This window comes from Urocampus carinirostris, chromosome 18, assembly GCF_059441175.1.
Source record: "Urocampus carinirostris isolate Australia breed hairy pipefish chromosome 18, RoL_Ucar_1.0, whole genome shotgun sequence".
Taxonomy (NCBI): Eukaryota; Metazoa; Chordata; class Actinopteri; order Syngnathiformes; family Syngnathidae; genus Urocampus; species Urocampus carinirostris.
In genome coordinates, this window is record NC_142366.1 from 18,585,481 (window position 1) to 18,606,492 (window position 21,012).

Sequence of the window (21,012 nt, forward strand, 5' to 3'; positions counted from 1 at the left end):
CCATGGTCCTCTTATATCCGTGAGTGTAGTAAATCCAGGAGAGTAAAATATTTACAAATACAGTACAGAAAAGTAAAATACAGTTTTCTCTATGCCGTCAACCCAACATGCTATTCACATTCATCTTTTTCGGCCAATTGCAGGCTTTGTTTTGCCCCTTTAGCCTATGCCAGCCTGTAAATGATAAAAAGGATCCGCCCCCTTTACCTCCGAATAACTTTAGCCAATAATGATCGATTCAAATGATGATTGACACATTGGTTAGCCAATGAAACGCCGGTATATAAATCCCAGCATACACCGCGGACTACTTCGCGTTTGGGGGAAAATCTAGTCGGCGGCTGCTTTCATTTGTTGCAAGACTTTGCGATTTAATATTGATCCATATATAAAGGCGCACTGTATTATAAGGCGCATGGTCAGCTTTTGAAAAACATTAAGACTTTTAGGTGCGCCTTATAGTGCGGAAAATACGGTACTTGGGTGTAGTCTAGTGGTTAGGGCGCACTCATTGCTGCGGCCCGGATTCAGTTCCTGTTGCATTCAATGTTTTGCGATTGGGGTCAGAAACATTTTTGGACTGATCAGCCATTGCACTGATACGGTAAAATACCACCGTAAAACATGATGTAGAGTGCACACCCAAACTGAGTTCGTGTTTTACCTTTAAAATAAAAGTGTACGTTACACAAGGATATATATATTACTGATTGTATCGATAGGGCAGCATGGCGGTGCAGTGGTTAGCGAGTGTGTGGGACGGTTCTGGTCATGAGATCGAACCTTCCTGTGTGGAGTTTGCATGTTTTCCCCGTGCTTGCGTGGGTTTCCTCCGGGCACTCCGGTTTCCTCGCACATTCCCAAAAACATGCGTGTTAGGCTAATTGGCCGGTCCAAATTGTCCCTAGATGTGAATGAGCGAGTGAGTTGTCTGTCCCTGTGTGCCCTGCGACTGGCTGGCAACCAGTTTAGGGTGTCCCCTGCCCACTGCCAGAAGACAGCTGGGATAGGCTCCAGCACCCCCATGACCCTACTGAGGATAAGCGGTGCAAATAATGAATGAATTAATTAATGATTGTATCGATATTGATGTCCACTCAAGAGTTGAATACAGTCTCAATATCGTTCAAAGTGATATCCTGCATCGCTCATCCAAAGTATTGATGACACCTGGTATATCCTTTAAATTATGAGTAATTATTTGGGAGAGAGAAGGAATTGTTATGTATTGGTGGCATTGAGGACTACTCAAGAGTCTAAATAACAGATATCAAAAGATCCCATTGAAGTGACATTTAACTTTTTGTGAGATGCATGTCACGTAATTTCTCTTTCGAAATTCTAGTAATGTACACGTGGCTCTCATTTTAAAAGGTCGAGTGTGTCGCTGATGCTCTGACAATCTTAATGAAGTGGTAGTTTAATTTCCTTTAAATCCAGACTCTTTTTATGATCACTGCGATTGTATTTGAAATTTAAAACCATTGGGACTCACTTATAAGCACATCTAGGACTTTTGGAAAAATGTATTTATTTATTTATGCAAATTATCATTTCATAAAATCGATATTGCCCAATTGAATAACCCAAACCTCATTTTATCTGTAAAAGATAGTTTAGATTTTTTTAAAAAACTCAACTGCATAGCAACAGAAGTCTTCATTACTTTGTCAAGATTTTTGAAACACTTCTTATGAATGTTGCGCTTTGAATTGAATACAAAAAGGAAAAAAATATGGCAAAATATTGACACACGAATAGCTAGCTCCCTTGCTTGCAGGTGAAAAAAAATGAAGGATTTTATACTTTTAAATAACCGTCCTCACTTTTTATTCAACGTACTTTTGTTCACGACACACTGGTCTTTTAGTTCTTTTTGGAAGGAAGGCCTTGCAAGTTCAGAGACATTCACTGAGTCGCTTTGGAAACACCTTTTTATCTTGTCATATACCGTCGATGAATAACAAGTAAGTCGTGAGTGGCGGTAAAATAGAAAGAAAGACCTTTTACTCAGGGCCCAGTCACACGAGGACGGACGCATGCAGGTTAAAAACATCAGATTATTTTATCAAATGTGTCGTTCATCGACTGTGATGTTGTATTGGGTGCATGAATTAACAAATGTTTTAAATGACCCTGCTAAGTAGGAGAAATGTGAAGTTTTATGTGAAAAACATTTTTTTTTTATTAAAAACTCTTATTATTTTTCATCCTTGAACTGTATGTAGATGGAAAAATACATTAAAGCTGAATAATTTATAATTTAGTAGAGGAGTTTCAATTTATTGATAGAAACTATAGAAGGTTGTATTTTTTCTGTAGTCACTTGTGATGATTATTTTCCTCGTCTGAACATGCAAACTTCACACAGGGTGGCCAGTAGCTGGAACAGAAACTTGAATTTCTGATCTGTGAGGCAAGTTTAAGCACCAGTCAGCCGACAAAACAATCAGTCAGACAATGAAAAATGTATTTGCATAGCACGGATTGTGTTCAAATGTGTTGTATAAAACATTCAAAAGAAAATCAAATCCTCTCCTATTTCCCAATTCAAAAGCCCGGAGTCCTTCCTGACCTTTCAAAGATTCTCTGGCTTGTAACTCTGTTTCTTTGTTTATCCCAAGCAAAAAGGTTTCTTTTTTTCGAGAAACCATCAGTTTTGTTAACATAGCACAGCCGCTGATTATTGACATCAGCAAATCCTATACATGTGCGCGGTCACGACAGAGTTACACCACAGCATGCTTACGGAAAAAATGTCCCAACGCTTTTGGGTCGAAATCTTGGGCTAAGACGCAAATGTTGCGTCTGCACTTCAGATAGTCGTCATATTGATGCAGCGCCTCGTTTTTTTTCAGATTGCTTGTACACCAAATGTTGCAAATTCACTAATTTGTCTTTGACTAAGTCGTACAACTATCTTTGAGCCCTGCAAGAAACTCTAATGAAAAATATGCTTACGGACAGCAGTCTGCTCTGACCTTTTCACATACGGGGGATAAAAATGTAGGACCATATAATAGGAGAGCGAAGGAAGTGCATCCGTGCTCACCTCATTATTTATAGTTACTGTCAAACCATGACTACAAACCCTGATTTTGCAGTCTAATGAACACTGTTTAGTGCATAACGGAGTGTCCTTGGCGCGCTGTGTCAGGCCTCGCTGTTAACCTCTGCTCCGTGATTACCTATGCACTCGACCAGAACCTCAGGCACTCGGTTCAAACCACCAACATAACATCTGTTACTCTTAGGCTCCAGCTCCGCACTTGCTCAGATAATGATGGCTGATGTCTGAATTAGATCACCAGCGATTCTGAACTATGGCATTGAGCCAGGAGAATAGGCACTGAAGCCTAAAATAAATGTGACATACAGTAGGTATTTTAGAGGATACCTTTAACATAAAGCTGTTGCCAAGTCATTACACTGTCAGCGAAAATGTTAGTAAACTGCATAACAGCCAGCATCACTAATTTGAAAGAGAAATAGTGGAATTATCGCAGTGTGAACTGAACCGACATTTCTCAAATTCATTTTAATATTGGCTGGGGAAAAAAATGACAAATATGAATAGCTTGCTTTGCTCAGGAAAAACTAATACACAAGTAAAGGAATTTTGTATGTTTTGTGTGTAAACTCTGTGAGCTCACATTGCTTACTTTATTGGTGCAACAGTGCCCCGTCCTGGTTGAAAAGGGTATTGCTTGACACCTTAAAATTTAAATGAGATTAAGTTTCAACTGAGTTTAAAACTCACTCGGTAATAAACACAAATTAGCATAAAGCACTCTTTATCGTTTTCTGTAAAGGTCCAGAGAACGTTTAGTATATTAGGTGAAATAAAATGCTCCAAGATGATTCTTCTAAAAGGGTTTTTAACAGATGTCACTGTTTATTTGAGAGTATTTTAAAAAAGCATGCAACTAAACTTTGGGGAAGAATTCAGCATGGAAGACCAACACTAGATCTGGAGTTCAAAAAAATCTGCAACAAAATAAATTGTAATCCTTTTTGGAGGGTATTTGTGAATAATAATGCAGAACCAGGATTATTATTTTTCAATGTGTGGTTTTGTGACGGAGATTTTTTTTAGAATATTAATTAACTGGTTGGTGTTAAATTCTACAGTCCCTTTTAAAAAATAAATGTTACCAGTGATCCCTTGTTTATCGTGGGGCTAAGATAGGAAAAATCCATGAAGTACAAACCTTGATTTTATTTTTTACAACTAATATACAATTACATACTATATAATACATTGTAATAAAAAAAAATGTTCACAGGCCCAAGTATTCGTTTGACAAATAATGGTACAGGATGGGCGGCAACAGGCTGTACTTGCCCAAGACACACCACAGGAAATGGTGCCCCTGAAACGTTAATGGTTAAGGGATACACCCACACCCACATACTGAAAATATACATTTATGTATGACCAATAACTACTGGTAGGACTGTTTAGCCAATCTGAATTCAGAACATAAAGCACGATACAAATTCATGAAGTAGCAAAACAGTGTAAAGTAAACCACATTACATGGAGGGATCACTGTAGAATGTACTGAGCATTCGACAACATGTCCATTTGTTTACATGTGTTGGGAATAAATGCATTTCTGATGACATATAAATTATGGTAGGTATTGATTTAGGTTGGTGATAATATGGTATAGATTAAACAATACCGAAAAAGACAGAAATAGAACAGGTTTGGATCCCCAATAATTGAGCCCAATGATTGATTCATTTAGCCCACACACAGATGGGCACCACCAGGATGTACTTGCCCAAGAGCTACACCACAGGAAATAGTGCTGCAACGAACCTAGTGGTTAAGGGAAACAACCGCCCACCCACCACATTACAGGACACAGCAAAAAGACATCATTAACTTGACATGATGTTGCTAAACTAAAAGTTGCTTGCGGAATAACTAAAATAAAGAAAGTGAACTGACCTATGAGGAGGCTGAGGGGAGGCAGGCAGGATGGGAAGGCAGCAAGAAGTTCCAAAATGCTAAGGTTGGCCTCTCTTATAAACTGGTTATAGTCGGCTGATCCTTGTTTGCTACAGAGCTCCTGCAATCTCCTCTTCTGCACACCGTCTGCTGTATGCTCCGCCAGCGCTCGCACAAAGGCCTGACAGACACAAAAATGGTAAAATATTTGCATGATTAATATACAAATTAGAAAAGAATAAAGAACACTCTTAAAATTTGCATTTTCTCACCTAATATAAAGAAATGGAACATTTACCTCAAATTATAGTGAGACTGAACACTCTTAAACGGCTCTCCTGATTTTAATAGCCAGGGTGAACTTTATAAGCATGAAGAAACTTTATTAAAACCAAGCTTTACACAGATAGCGGTAGAAAATAAAACATTTATAGCCTTTAAATTTATGATGCATTTGGGGACCAGAATTCATTCCATTTAAAGAGAATGGCCGCACAGAAAAGAGATACTGTATAGTAAATCTTAAAACACTGATTCGTTTACCAGGAAGATGTGAGAAGTTTCAGTTTTCTAACCATGAGGGAATATAATATTGCTTTTTATGTTCCAATTGAAATATTTATTTCCTCATAGTAATTAGAGCATCCCTTTGTGGTTGTTTTATAGAGGTTTTATTTTCTTTCTGTAAATAATAGTCAACCCAAGCTTGAGGGTTTTTGGACGCAAACTAAATTTTTGTTGTGTGTACATACTTTCTTAGGAACACTTCTGATCTCCAGGCACCACGTGAGCAGGTACAGTAAGGACATTTTCTGAGGGATATAGGATGGCACTTGAGCACCTGAAAAAAAAATACATCACAGCTAACAAAAAATTAAAATTACTGTAAATCCATGCATACTTAGTCTACGAACCTTTTTTCTTAGTGTTTTCTAGTAAAGAAACATAAACGTAGTGATTCTTTTGATCCTCAAGATTCAATCGACAAAGCAATTGCTTGACCTCGGAGGCTCTATTTGGGCAGAAAATATCAAAAGAATCCCCTGGTTGGAAAGTACACATTGGGGAAGCCTGGATAAGAAAATATTAAAGATTAATTATAGTTTTGAAAACAAAGAAATGCAATATTCCTTAATCATACCATAATGTCGAGCTCAATAAGGACAGCCGTCTTTACAGCCTCGCCAGTTGTTAAACAGACTGCGCGGGATATATGAACCTTACTGAGACTTTCGCTGTTTAATGGCCTGAAAATCTAAAAGCGAGCAACAGTGATCATTTTTAGTGTAACGTGCACATATAACCGAAATATAAAATGGGAAAAAAATCCTTACTTCTTCCACTGTGTCCACTTCCTGAAGCCAGACGTTTAGAAAAGGTGGAGGTAGACTAGGAACATTCAAAGACAAGTTAGACAGCGTAGGCAGTGAGCGTAACAGTGAAGGTGCATCGGATATTCCAGCATCAAATTTGTGTGTCTCTTCTGGCAGTGTGGTTAAACTGACACCAGACTGTAATCTTGTCTGCGTGGCAGCAGATGAACCCGACAATGCACATTTGGGATCCAAATCAGTTGGCTGGCTGTTAGCGAGGCTGAGCAGGTTTAGTTCGACGTGTGGTATGGAGGAATCTGGATTTGTCATCTCTGAATGCTCTTCAGTGGCCCAGTGGGAATCCATATTGGTTAACGCTGCGTTGATTGCTTTCCACAGGCCTTCAAGCCAAGGGTCTACCACCACTTCCAACCTGTGAAAACAGAAGTAAATGGTCAAGCAAGATCCCCAGCACCTTCTACAGCTGTATCACTGTTTGGTACGGCAGTATCACAGCCATGGACCGCAAATGCCTGCAGAGAGTGGTTAAAAACGTTCATAGGATCACCAGGACTCCACTGCCTTCTCTGCAGAGCATATTCCACAGGAAGACTGCTTCCACCATTTAGGACCCCATCCACCCACAACACAGACTGTTTACTGTGAGTGTGAAATGCAGGACAACCAGTCTAAAGAATTCTTTTTACCCCTCTGCTATCAGACTCTTAAACGGCTGCTGATCGAACAATACACCACAGATGCTTTATTACACTACAGACCCTTTAAGCTGGGCCATACTTGGACTATTCATGCACTACAGTCACTTTCAACTGTGTTTTATATTAATTTGTCTTATTGTCTTCACTCTTCTTGAGTTAATCTTGTGTTTTTATCTTTTTAATATTCGTAATATCCTTTTACGTATACATGTATATAGTTTCTTAAGTTTTATTACGCTGGCAACTGTGTGGACAGCAAAGTAAGAATTTAATTGTGCAGGGGAATCGTTGTTCTTTACTGTGAATAAGACAACACTTTGAATCTTTAAAAAAGTTTGCATTAAATGCATATAACCTATATACAATGTATAAAATGAAAGTTCAAAAAGGTGTAGATACATTACCAATAACGCAGATTAATCTACTGCTATGAAGAACTCACCCTGTACCGTCATCTGCATATCCTGTTGCATAGAATTGTTGGGCACCGAGTTCTTGAAGACGACGTTCAATTGTCTTGCCGCAGTTGCAAAAGTTTTCATAATTGGTATCTCCTAAAGCTGTTGGGCAACAAAGCATATCAGAAAAACCTACCAAACCAAACTGAACATTAAGGACGATTTACCTAAAAGTGCATAGTGAAGGTGTTTGTAGTGATCTGAGGAAAGAGTTTTGTTTTTAATGTGTTTGACAAATTGCAGGGCATTGTCAGGTGGCTCTCCATCACCAGTAGTAGACACAATAAACACCACTGGTGACTTCTCTTTGTCCAGATTGTACTGAAAGAGCATGCAATGTGTCAGCAGCATGATCCAACGAATGCAAAGTGCATTGCTTACCTTGTCTTTCTGCTCCAAACCACAAAGTTCAGCAAGCACTCCGTGCTCTTCTGCCTCCTCAGCAATTCCCTCTGCTATGGATTGGGCTTGACCTTTTTGAGAGCCGTAGAGAATCAACACCCGAGGATTGGCTTCAATTGGCATTCTGGATCAAAACACAAAAGTATCTACATTCAGGTTTCCTTACGTTCCGGGCAAGTGTAGCTATGGGTAAATAACTTTATCACGGTGTTTTTTCGACATTTCCCTTCAATAAATGAGCCTTTAAAAGTCAAGTCTGAAAGTATCTCCTCGCCAAAAGCTCAGGCGACCAACAGTGCTATGAATAAACCGGATGTTACGTCATATTTGACAGATTCACACGTGGAATGAACGGAATACGCTCCAAAATGTAAAAGCCTTACCTAAATAGGTAATAGTTAACCGAGAAGTGACCCAAAAGCATCCAAGCATAATCATATGACGATAACAGTTGTTTAAAAGGGGAGAATACCTTACGGAAAAGGGAATTGACTACATCGGGCGAGAATTGTCGTTCGTGTTCCAATTCGCGCGAGACTATAGTACACTGTGAACATAACGGGATTGGAAGAGTCCATCGCAAAACCAAACCCTTTTTTTTGTTGAAAATAAAATTACACATTTATTGAAAACACTTTATACTTGTTGTTATGATATAACTGTAGTTTTGTATTTTTTTCAACCAGTTTGAAAATAAATGACTGTTAAATATTTCTTACTTGGTTCCGCCCTTCCCATCCGTGGAGTCTTCCAGAAGTCGCCGGCTGATCCGTGCGGCTCGAAAAGTCCGCAACACTCCACTGTTTCATCTTTAAAAGGCGATAGTTTTTATCACGGACAAGTAAAAGCGGTAATCTAGTTCCTCCATCAACATGTCGTCGTTGGGAACGCTTGCCTTCGATGAATATGGAAGGCCGTTCATCATCATTAAAGACCAGGATACGAAGACTAGGCTAACAGGCATTGACGCACTAAAGGTACAATGGGTTGCTAGCTAGCTAGCGGGGCACGTTTGCTAGCATGTAGCCGATCTGCTTCCTTATTTTGGCTCTATATATAAACCGTTAAATCTGTTTCCATAGAACTGAAATGTTATATATGTTGGCTCCAAGTAATCCTTGTAACGTTAACGACAGAAACCCCATCATGTTTGAAATAAAGACACAGGTCTGTTAGCTAGCGTCCAAGCTAACACGAGGCCCATGTGCTGTGAAGTGGGTGTTGCATGACAGGGCATTTACACATATCTTGAATTTAATGGATGAAATTTCAAATATTTCTTTTAACATTGTGTTTAATCGATTTGACCAACCCGAATGGCTTTTAGCATTTATGACATGCTCATTGTTATGTTTGCAGTCTCACATAATGGCAGGCAAGGCGGTGGCGTCAACGCTTAGGACATCGTTGGGACCTAATGGTGTGTATAAAACATCACTTTTAATTACATTATCAAAAGAAGAACATACAATAAAATTTTATCTAAATGATTTTTGCGATCAGGACTGGACAAAATGATGGTTGACCAAGATGGGGAGGTGACAGTCACCAATGATGGAGCTACTATCCTCAGCATGATGGATGTGGACCATCAGATTGCAAAACTTATGGTGGAACTGGCCAAGTCCCAAGATGATGAAATTGGCGATGGAACAACTGGGGTTGTTGGTATGTGAAAGCAAATATAGATACAGACGCTCCCCTACTTACGAACATTCAAGTTACGAAAAACGGTAGATCAGGGGGAAAAAATTGGGGTGTCAAAGTATCCGGACCATTGCTCTAAGTTAGATTTTGTACTGTGCACCTTTTTCTGAGTACAGGACATTACTGTCGTGCTTCTCTCCCCCGCAACTGCCGTGGTGGGCTGTGAGAGCTCACCCAGCCTCCACCCCGAGGATGCTTCCTCTTCCTAGTTCGTGTATAAACATACTGTACTGTATCTCCAGCGTGCTAAGAACTTTGACATATTCATTGTTTAATATCTCTTTCTTTCATTCAATATGGTTGGTGCAAAGTGTCAAGAAGAGGCGAGCCGTTGCTTTTGAAATGAAAGTGGAATAAGAAAGTTTGATGTGGTTGAGAAAATGGTTGTGTCGCTTTTTCTCAGCCACTTACTACCACTGAGGAGGAAGACGCCTAACTCTTGAAGCTCATCTTCCAAAAGCATATTTTATGAAATGTTTATTTTTTAGTACAAAACAATACAGTTTACTTATACTAGCCTTAAACATATGTATACAAGCCTTAAACATACAAAATATAGCACTGAAGCAACTTACCTACCAATTCAACTTATGAAAGATTGTACGGAACGTATCTAGTTCGTAATTAGGGTACTCTCTGTACTTCCCTTCCCTGCAAATGTATAAAACCTGGTTTGTATTATCAGGTCCTCCTTGAGGAATTTCTGAGTTTAAAAATGCTCTATTTAAAATTGTAAAATGAATCCATTCAAATTACTACAGTACCCTATTGACACGTCCTTTAATTCAATTGAGCTTCTGTATGAAAATGATTTAACCGGTGCTGCACTTTTTTTTCTTTAAACACATTAAAGCAGTGGTCCCCATCCATCCACCCATTATCTGCACTGCTTATCATCAGTAGGGTCACGGGGGTGCTGGAGCCACATCCCAGCCATCCTCGGGCAGTGGGCAGGGGACACCCTGAACTGGTTGCCAGCCAGTCGCAGGGCACTCGGAGGCAGACAACTCACTCGCTCATTCATATCTAGGGACAATTTGTTCCGGTCTATTAACCTGAAATGCATGTTTTTGGAATATGGGGGAAACCAGAGAGCTCGGAGGAAACTCACACAAGCATGGGGAGAACATGCAAACTCCACACAGAAGGGTTCAATTTCATGACCTCAGAACTGTGCCGCACATGCGTTAACCACTGTGCTGCTTTGCTGTCCCCAGTAATGATATTAGTAATAATTACAGTAGCCCTTTTTTCAATGTGTAATCACTAAACCGCTAGGGCTGTGGATGGCATAGGAAAAGGCATTAGATTTGATCTCATCATCATACTATTTTTATTTACAATTCTAGACTCGAATGTTATAAAACAGAGAAAACAAAGTTTTGGGGATCTTAAAAGCACGACGAGGGGAACGACTCCTTGGTTTATCTGATGATGAATTTGAAGGACATTATTGCAAAACATTTTGAACATCTGTTCAAAGTTAATTTTGTCAATAATGGCACCAAGTATTCAACAATGTGGTACCGTGAATTAAAATAGCATGATGATGAGATAAAATTGAATGCCTTTTCCTATGTCCTATACTTTACCAGTGGTTGATGCTCGGTGCTCCCACCACTGCGACCCAGGTTCCATTCCCGTTGTATCTGTTGTGTAAATGTGATTTTTTTTTTTTTTCACTGATCAATCATTGCTCAAATGTGATAATTTATTACTGTAAAGCCCATCCCTAAACTTTGAGTTCTTTTGTGGGTGATAAAAAGTATTTGCTGTAAGTAAAATACAAGGCAACTTTTTAATTTCTTTCTGTGTGGCCCTGTACCATTCCGTAGCCCAGTGCATTCTTTTTAACAGCACAATAAGTAACTGTTTTGGCTTCTAATATAAATAAATCAGCAAATCCTTATAAAGCTTTTTGAAGAGATCCACACAAAAAATGAATCCTCATGTTATTAACTTTCTTGTTTTTATCAGTTCTTGCTGGGGCTCTGCTTGAGCAAGCAGAGCAGCTCCTGGACCGTGGGATCCACCCCATTAGGGTCTCCGACGGTTATGACCTGGCCGCGCGGATCGCTATCGAGCAGCTCGACAAAATCGCAGAAACTTTCCCCTGCGATCCCAACAACACAGAACCACTCATTCAGACTGCAATGACAACATTGGGATCTAAAGTGTGAGTCCCCTACACGCAATTGCATTATATTTATGCTTTATGAATTAATACTTGTAGTTGCTAGTCTAAGACTATTTCCCTTCATATTTCAGCATCAACAGGTGTCACAGACAGATGGCAGAGATTGCTGTAAACGCTATTCTCACCGTGGCTGACATGGAGAGAAAAGATGTCGACTTTGAATTGATCAAAATGGAAGGTAAAGTGGGAGGCAAGTTGGAGGACACGCAGCTCATCAAGGGTGTCGTTGTCGACAAGGAATTTAGTCACCCTCAAATGCCAAAGGTATAAAAATCACATATGTAAATTGACTGGTGGTGTTGAAGATGCAAACGGTGGTCGCTAACTTTGACTTAATTGATCTTCAGGTGCTGAAAGATGTAAAACTTGCAATTCTTACCTGCCCATTTGAGCCCCCTAAGCCCAAGACCAAGCATAAGTTGGATGTTACTTCTGTTGAGGACTACAAAGCTCTCCAAAAATATGAAAAGGAGAAGTTTGAGGAGATGATCCATCAGGTTAGTTGCCTAAAAAGACATTTGTATTATGATGGTTGAAATCCATTTTTAATAAAACTGTTACTTTTATTTTCCCAGGTCAAGAGCAATGGGGCTAACCTGGCCATTTGCCAGTGGGGCTTTGATGATGAGGCCAACCATCTTCTGCTGCAGAACAAGTTACCTGCTATCCGCTGGGTCGGAGGGCCAGAGATTGAGGTTAGATGCCCCTTTTTTCTCTCCTATTGAATATTTTTAAACTCTACTTTTCTTGATGAAATAATAAAACTAGTTTGATAAAAACAATCCACTGATTTCAATTTTGTAGTTGATCGCCATCGCCACCGGGGGCCGCATAGTGCCGAGATTTTGTGAGCTGACTCCGGAAAAGCTCGGGACTGCTGGTCTGGTGAAGGAGATTTCCTTCGGCACCACAAAGGATCACATGCTCGTTATCCAGGACTGCAAAAATACAAGGGCTGTGACCATTTTCATCCGAGGAGGCAACAAAATGGTAACACGCACAAAATGATTGCTGATTTGATCACCTTGTAGTTGAATGTTGCATCAGGTTTGAAAAAAAGTGTCCATCTGATTTTCTAGATTATTGATGAGGCAAAGCGTGCACTCCATGATGCTCTTTGTGTAATCCGTAACTTGGTCAGAGACAACCGTGTTGTCTATGGAGGAGGAGCTTCAGAGATTGCTTGTGCTCTGGCTGTCAATCAGGCTGCTGACAAGGTGTGTGAGGAAATAATGCAGCACTTACATTTTTTTCTTACATAATCCTAATATATTTGTTTGTCTTCCCCAAATTAGTGCCCATCTTTGGAGCAATATGCAATGAGGTCATTTGCAGATGCTTTAGAGGTCATCCCAATGGCGTTGGCTGAGAACAGTGGCCTAAACCCCATCCAGACCATGGCGGAGGTCCGAGCCAAACAAGTCAGAGATAATAACCCATGCCTGGGCATTGACTGTCTGCACAACAATACCAATGGTTAGGAGCCACATATTTGTCATGATTCAATCACATCTTCCAAAAAATTGTTCCTTAATGTCTTTGTCCTCACTATCGCAGACATGAAGCAGCAGCATGTGATTGAGACACTCATTGGCAAAAAGCAGCAGATCTTGCTGGCCACTCAGGTGGTCAAGATGATCCTCAAGATCGACGACATTCGAAACCCAGGAGAGTGCGAAGACTGAAGGCACTAACCTGTCTGAGTGGTTCTAGAGATTGGAGGCACTTGGCAAGCACTGCATCCAAACCGCACTGCTTTTTGCTATTTATCGGTTGATACAATTTCCTGTACTGGTATTAAAGTTGCCATTAAAATGTTGGTCTGTAGAAAGGTCAGAATATTGTCTGATTCTGTGACCGTAGTTTGAATGCCCTAGTTTGAACTTTAGGTAACTTGGACAAAAAGTACTTAAAGCAGAAGGTTTTGGTTTTCTCAGTCCATTTTATGACTGCTGTTTTTATATAACGTTTTACATTCCAGACATTTGAAAGGAACGAAATGGCTGCTCACTTGAATTTTTCTAATAACATTGCTCATGTTTGTCAGAATTTTAAACAAAATTAAAACCTAGAATATTTTTCAGTTTGACAATGGCAGCAAATATAATTTCTTGGCCACTTTTTACTGTTGGGCTAATACAATATCTCAACTCATGAGTTGTTGATACCACTCACCAATGAAATCCAAAATTCCCTCACCATAAAATAAAGCAGACAAAAACATCCATAAATTCCATTACATTGTTCCTTTGTATTCCATGAAAGTAATGACAAAATATTTTAAATCATAACAGCCACTAGAGAGCAGTGTTACGATACCTGTAAAATACATTCCTAGTACTAGTACAAATAATAATAATCAATCAGATTTATCACTTAAAAAACAGTCCATGATTTAATTAAAATTACTTCACTTGGATTTTTTTTCTTAAATCATCAACTTCAGTGGAGAAACGCAAGTGAACACGTTACTAAACAATCATATGAAGGCACTGAGGCTCCTCTTTTCCTCACTGCTGATATTTAAACGTATTTGTTCAGCCAGTTGAGCATATCAGCTCGAGCCTCCCGAATTCCCGGCTCATCCGTGGGGCTGATGTCCTCCCTCTTCCGATGGGCAAACCCGTGATTCTGGCCGGGAAAGACCTTCACCTGGAAATCCGTGGAGCGTTTCTCCTTCAGTTTTGCTTCCAGACTGCTCACCTGAAGGACACGTATTTCAATATGACACATAATGCTGACTTCCTTCATAAAAATCAATACCTGATCCAGTGGTATTAAATGATCCTTCTCCCCGAAGATAAAAAGGGTTGGGCTCTTCAACTCATACCTGTCGTCGCCTTCTCTTACGATACCTGTGAAGTTTTCGCAACATTAGTGTACGGAAAAACGTACTGAAACTTTAAAGAAAATAAAAAGGTGTTAGGATAAATCGGCCTGGAAACTAACATGACTTGTAGGTGCTATGAAAAACGATGCAATAACATTTAGCAGCAACACAATTCGAAATCAAGATGTATATTTTTTCACACTTGTGCGCTTGTTGAGGATGGTGATGGCCCTAGGAAAGAAACTCCGAGCCTGTTATTCTACAGTTTAAGGGAGCTGTGGCTACCACCAGATGGCAGCAGGTCAAATAAGTGGTGGTCGGGCCGAGAGGAGTCAACATTAAGATTTTGGCACAGCATGCATTCGACACACGTACCATAAAAAGAAACTCCAGCTTTAATCTCGGAGTTTTGCAGGGCCAAATAATGCGTAGCGACCCCTCCCCAGCAGAAGCCAATCACTCCAATGCGTTTGACCCCGCATTGCTCCTTCAAGAATCTTAGCAGTGGGTTCACCTCGCTGAAGGACGAAAAAAATGGACAATCTTCAGTAAAATACACCATTTAACGTGGAATTCTAGTACACAATATTACTTATCGATGTTGGTTGGCTTTTTATCTTCACGCCATTCATTAAATGTGGACCAGTCATGTGATGGGCTCCAGGGCTCCTTTCCGAGAAAGAAATCTGGACAAACAGCTCTGCACAAATCACAACGAGGAAACCTTCAACATTTTCTATCAAGTGAAATGCATTTCATACCTATCAGCCGCAGCCAATTGATAAATGATTGAAATTCTCTTTATTAAGCAATACTGAACCTCACAAACACAAGGGTGAACCTCTTTACTCACAGTAAGACAGACTATTTGAAATAAAAACAAAGAAAATTTGGATTTACTGTTAACCACACACAAACTCCAACAATTGTTTCCGCATCTTTCTTAATCCTTTCCCCACTTGCAGTCAATTTAGTGTTGCCTGCAGGATTTTTCTGACTTGATCTGTTCTGCAGATCAGATCAACTGTTATCTCTGCAACAGAAACTGTCACTATTTAGTTTATCCATCCATTTTCTGCACTGTTTATCCTCAGTAGGGTCACGGGAGTGCTGGAGCCCATCCCAGCCATCTTTGAGCAGTGGGCAGCAGACACCCCAAACTGGTTGCCAGCCAGTCGCAGGGCACTCAGAGACAGACAATTAACAATTAACCTGGAATGAATGTTTTTGGAATGTGGGAGGAAACCCACGCAACCACGGGGAGAACATGCAAACTCCACCCAGGAAGGTTTGGACATCCATCAATCCATTATGATGTTTATGTATTTACTTTTCTTTAATGTGATATAAGATACACTTTTACGAGATATTTACTTCAACATATTTAGGTGCACACATTTGAGAAGAACTGAGGTAAATATATATCACCATCTTATGTGACAATTTCCAAACAGGTTACATAACATTTACCATTGAAAAAGGCACCACTGGGATTCGAACCCAGGATCTCCTGTTTACTAGACAGGCGCTTTAACCAACTAAGCCACGGCGCCTGCGTCTTAATCACGAGTGCGATATTTTCTTCGCATATCAGAAGTAGTTGCTAAAAGTCACATTAGATGTCAGTATAAGAAAAGGAGTTTGTTTTGCTGCCCCTATCTAATTTACTCTGCAACAATTTTGTCAAGCGTATCAGTTCCCATTGTCTTCCTATACTAGGGGTTGGCAATCCAAAATGTTAAACGAGCCATATTGGACCAAAATAAACAACAGCTGCAAAAAATGAATACATTTTTATCAGCCTTTACATACATATATCCATTGAAAAACATTAAAAATGTTTGTCCAACAGAAACTATTTAATTCTCTCTCTTAAAAAGCGCCATGGATCATGGAAATATATATTTTGGACACCCAAGGTCACTGTACATAGAATATAAAGCAGTGATATCAATTAAATAAAACACAAGATTAATAAATACCAAAAGAAATCAAAAGTACTGTAAAAAAGAAGGCGACCAGTATTTACTGTCCTCAGATAACTGAAAACTCACTGCTGGCATTAGAGTGACGAAAACAGAGCAATACCCATCTAAATTGCCTGATAGAGGGTAAGATTTCATAGCTACGTGACAATATTAGCATTTTAGTGACTGAGACGATCCAGATTAGAGCTGAAATGGCAGATTGGTCTTATTTAAAAAATTAGTTTTTTTATTTTATTTTTTCCCGTACAAGAAAGATAGATAATGTACTTTATTCATCCAGTAGGGAAATTCACATTTCCAGCAGCATCCTCAAGTTAAAAATAAAATAAGAAATATAGAATATAAAAATACCCAATATAACAAGTATATTTATACGGAGAACACAATTTGAAAATATCAAATAAACATATAATATACGGGAAAAAAACATGCTTAAACACACAAGTATCCATTGGCAGCGAGCAGATCAGCCATGTATCTGGTGTTTGGAAGCTGCCATCCAAATATGTCTTGGATGACAATGATGGCCTTATCGGTTGCTGCCGGTGGCTTCACTAAATAGGCTTTAAAGTGCTCGATCTGGACTTCCTGGCCAAGACCCCCGTACTCCATTCGGTCCCCGATATCGCAGGGACACGGTCTCGCCTCGTTCGCCATCTGCGCACAGGTAAAAAATGAGCAAAGACAATGCGGTGATGAGTAGATAAAGACATATATTGGACCCCCAAAAAACTTAGTATTATGTACAGTTCAATATATTGTATGGGAATTTGGGAAAATACATATAAAGGCAATATACAGATGGGGGCGGCATTAGCTCAAGAGGTAGAGTGCTCGTCTCGATCAAGAGGTCGCAGGTTCGATTCCCGGCTCCTCCGTGTTACATGTCGACGTGTCCTTGGGCAAGACACTGAATCCTTAATGCCCCCAAAAAGCAGGGAAGCGCCTTGCATGGCTGACTCCCTATTGGTGTGTGAGTGTGTGTTTGTGAATGGGTAAGTGTGAAGCACATTGTAAAGCGCTTTGGGAGGTCTTTGATGCAGATTATTTACCATTTATTCGATTACAGAAGAAAGCTTAAGTATCTATTGGGACGGCGGCACAGTGGTTAGTGTGTGCGCGGCACAGTTCTGAGGTCGTGTGTGGAGTTTGCATGTTCTCCCCGTGCTTGCGTGTGTTTTCTCCTGGCACTCCGGTTTACTCCCATATTCCAAAAACATGCATGTCAGGTTAATTAGCTGCTCCAAATTGTCCCGAGGTGCGAATGAGTGAGTCTGTCTCAGTGTCCCCTGCCCACTGCCCGAAGATAGCTGGGATGGGCTCCAGCAACCCCGCGACCCTACTGAGGATAAGCGGTGCAGATAATGGATGGATGGATAAATCTCTATTACTAGTATTGTTGTTTTTGTCATTTATTTATTCTGAATTTGCATCACAAGCAGTGCGTGGCCTCCTGAAATGAAAACATGTAAAAATGGAAGAAAAAAAAATGAAATGAAATGAAATGATCTGCATTTTATATAGCGCTTTTCAAGTCAATGACTTCTCAAAGCGCTTTACAATGTGCTCCACATTTCCCAATAGCGGCCTTGCAGCCATGTAAGGCGCTAACCTGCTTATTGGGGGTAGTAGGGGTTCAGTGTCTTACCCAAGGACACTTCGACATGTAACACGGAGGAGCCGGGATTCGAACTGGAATCCCTTGATCCCAAGACAAGCGCTCTACCTCCTGAGCTACTGCCGCCCCCAAAATAAAAAAAATGAGGAAGTTACATAAACCACAAAAATAAGTAATAAAAACAAAAGACATATTCAGAAAGGAGTGAGAAGAAGCATAGCATAGCTTATTAGCTCTCACCCCTTTACTGTGAGTACTACATTTAAAGTATGATATAATGTTAAGACTTTAAACAATGTGTAATGGTAGATATAGCCTACCAATGAACCAACAATTTGGGTATATACACAAAAACAGGGATGATGGTATTTACTATATCCTGCATTGATGCCATGTAGTTTTAAGATGTTTATGTATTTACTTTTCTTTAATGTAAAAAGGTATTCGATTGACTATAAGTTAAAATGTGAGAAGCTAAGGTTAAAGTTGTTCATTGTCGAGCCATATATGTAAAATGTATTGCCAACTATTTACATTCTTAGTGGGGGAGAATGTGGTACCTTGTATTATCGGTTTGCCTGTGTTTTTTTTTTATTATTTTGTAATGCATTACCTTTAAGGAACTGAAGAGAGATCGAGTCCTAAGGGAAAACGCATTTTCAACCGATCCGGGTGTCAAACGAATGAAAAGTTACCCAAAAGAAACTTCAAATGTACTTGTGTGGAGTGATTTAAATGTGGAAATACGGTGCCTCAATAAAAACCCACCAACAAACATGCACTCAACTCAATGCATGCAACTCAACAAATGGGTGCAATGAACCTGAAAAGGGATCTGCAACTTGTTTAAAAAAAGAACAGAAAGAAACAATACGTTGCTTAGCCTTTAACATAAACACCATTGTAACAAATGCAATTACACAAAATATTACTTATCGTACCGTGTTGTTATCCAACAAGGGAAAGTAAAAAAAAACGTTTTTCTCAGCTTGCGTAAAGGAATGTTTGATTGTGGTCTGAATTTTGATGTTGTTATTCCTGTTGCGACTTTCACAATAAAATCTTACACGCGTCAAGCTAAGCCGATGAACATCCATCCATCCATTATCTGCACCGCTTATCCGCTCTAGGGCCGCGGGGGTCCTGGAGCCCATCCCAGCTATCTTCGGGCAGTGGGCAGGGGACACCCTGAACTGGTTGCCAGCCAGTCGCAGGGCACGCCTATGAACATTTCAGTTAAAATGAAAACTGTAAAGTGTACACATACAAATTAAATTATCGTGTATGTCAGTAGTTCCCAAAATTTGTTCAGCGACATACCCTCTGTAAAATGTTGGTTTCAGCAAAGTACCCCATTTCCTAGCCAGCACAGAAGATATTTAATTCGCAAATGCTAACTTAATGGACAAACACAAATAAAGAAATATATTGATTTATATTATAAATATATATTTCATATATTTACAAATATTTTTTGAGATTATTATTTTATTATTCAAAAGTTAAAAGGAAAATGTTTTAAAAAGTACAAATATCTTTGCCACGAACAGTTAAGTTCAGTTGTTTGCCAGTTTCAAAATGCTAGAGTTAAATTTAACGTACTTTTAAATCATGTTTTTAAACATTGACAGGTATAGCCAAGTGAGTTTTCGGAATTACGAAATTGAAGTGTCTACTAAATAGAATGTACTTTATTTTTTTAGTCATTGTTATAGACTACATAATAAGAATTACAGTATATTACATTATCCATCAGATTTCTGCGCTGCTTATCCTCACTAGGGTCGCGGGGGGTACTGGAGCCCATCCCAGCTATCTTCGGGTAGTGGTCAGGGGGACACTCTGAACTGGTTGCCAGCCAGGATCCGGGCATACAACAGACAACTCACTCGCTCACACATGCAAGCGCTAACCACTGCACTGCCGTGCTGCACAACTCCCTTGCTTATTCAGACCTAGGGACAATTTAGACCGGCCAATTAACCTGACATGCATGTTTTGGCAATGTGGGAGGAAACTGGAGTGCCCAAGGGAAACCCACGCAAGCACAGGGAGAACATGCAAACTCCACACAGGAAGGTTCGATCTCATGACCTCAGAACTGTGCCACACACGCGCTAACCAACCATATGACGAAGGTGCTGTATCTGAGTCAGGTCAGGAGGCCTTTCCTGCTACTGGTAACCATGGAAACTAGGAGTATCTGTTCCATGTGGGGCAGGCTAAACCCTACGCAAATTAAATGAAATGATCTGCATTTATATAGCGCTTTTCAAGTCAATGACTTCCCAAAGCGCTTTACATTGTGCTTCACATTTCCCAATAGCGGCCGTGATCTGTGCAGCCATGTAAGGCGCTAACCTGCTTATTGGGGGTATTGGGGTTTCAGTGTCTTACCCAAGGACACTTCGGCATGTAACACGGACAAGCCGGGATTCGAACTGGGATCCCTTATTCCTAAAACTGCCGCCCCAAATAAACTGGACTGAAGCAATATGGGCGTTGTACTTGCGGAAGTGACACCACAGAAAGTAGTGGCCGGACGATCCTGGTGGTAAAGGGATCCCTGAACGGTGATATAAGATCTACTTTTACATCAACATATTGAAGTGCACCCATTTGAGGCAAATATCACCATCTTATTTGACAAGATCCAAACAGGTTTCATAACATTTACCATTGAAAAAGGCACCGCTGGGATTCGAACCCAGGATCTCCTGTTTACTAGACAGGCGCTTTAACCAACTAAGCCACGGCGCCTGCGTTATATCTCCGTGTACGATATTTTCTTCGCATATCGGAAGTAGTTGCTAAAAGTCA

At 40.0% G+C, this 21,012-nt stretch overlaps 3 protein-coding genes and 2 non-coding genes across 6 annotated transcripts in view; 1 reads left to right on the forward strand and 4 right to left on the reverse strand.

Annotated features, from left to right (window-relative positions):
• mtrr (5-methyltetrahydrofolate-homocysteine methyltransferase reductase) overlaps positions 1-8,377 on the reverse strand; it is a 44,579-nt gene extending 36,202 nt beyond the window's left edge. The window contains exons 1-9 of the mRNA XM_088321919.1: positions 8,236-8,377; positions 7,832-7,976; positions 7,618-7,771; positions 7,435-7,552; positions 6,295-6,706; positions 6,102-6,215; positions 5,875-6,031; positions 5,713-5,801; positions 4,961-5,141 (exon numbers count right to left, since the gene is read on the reverse strand). Of these exons, the coding sequence (XP_088178045.1) occupies positions 4,961-5,141; positions 5,713-5,801; positions 5,875-6,031; positions 6,102-6,215; positions 6,295-6,706; positions 7,435-7,552; positions 7,618-7,771; positions 7,832-7,976; positions 8,236-8,276 (1,411 nt within the window). The 5' untranslated portion in view covers positions 8,277-8,377. The remainder of the gene's footprint in view (positions 1-4,960; positions 5,142-5,712; positions 5,802-5,874; positions 6,032-6,101; positions 6,216-6,294; positions 6,707-7,434; positions 7,553-7,617; positions 7,772-7,831; positions 7,977-8,235) is intronic.
• A 203-nt stretch (positions 8,378-8,580) lies between these two features.
• Positions 8,581-13,595, forward strand: cct5 (chaperonin containing TCP1, subunit 5 (epsilon)). Its single transcript, XM_088321916.1, has 11 exons — positions 8,581-8,829; positions 9,212-9,272; positions 9,356-9,520; positions 11,537-11,735; positions 11,828-12,020; positions 12,104-12,253; positions 12,332-12,451; positions 12,561-12,746; positions 12,836-12,973; positions 13,052-13,232; positions 13,314-13,595. The coding sequence occupies exons 1-11, from the start codon at positions 8,725-8,727 to the stop codon at positions 13,439-13,441; spliced, it is 1,626 nt and encodes a 541-aa protein (XP_088178042.1). The 5' UTR covers positions 8,581-8,724; the 3' UTR covers positions 13,442-13,595.
• A 392-nt stretch (positions 13,596-13,987) lies between these two features.
• On the reverse strand, positions 13,988-20,922 carry cmbl (carboxymethylenebutenolidase homolog (Pseudomonas)). Of its 2 annotated transcripts, none has more exons than XM_088321917.1 (6): positions 20,870-20,922; positions 17,017-17,231; positions 15,179-15,286; positions 14,962-15,104; positions 14,520-14,611; positions 13,988-14,459 (listed from the first exon to the last, which is right to left on the reverse strand). In XM_088321917.1, exons 1-6 carry the CDS (start codon positions 20,870-20,872, stop codon positions 14,280-14,282), a joined length of 741 nt encoding a protein of 246 aa, XP_088178043.1. In that variant the 5' UTR covers positions 20,873-20,922; the 3' UTR covers positions 13,988-14,279. The 2 variants fall into 2 exon arrangements, with proteins under 2 accessions (XP_088178043.1, XP_088178044.1); XM_088321918.1 differs by lacking the exon at positions 20,870-20,922 and adding an exon at positions 19,134-19,238.
• On the reverse strand, positions 16,066-16,139 carry trnat-agu (transfer RNA threonine (anticodon AGU)). The gene has a single exon. It is a non-coding gene; the product is annotated as a tRNA-Thr (tRNA).
• On the reverse strand, positions 20,879-20,952 carry trnat-agu (transfer RNA threonine (anticodon AGU)). The gene has a single exon. It is a non-coding gene; the product is annotated as a tRNA-Thr (tRNA).
• Positions 20,953-21,012: the final 60 nt, after the last annotated feature.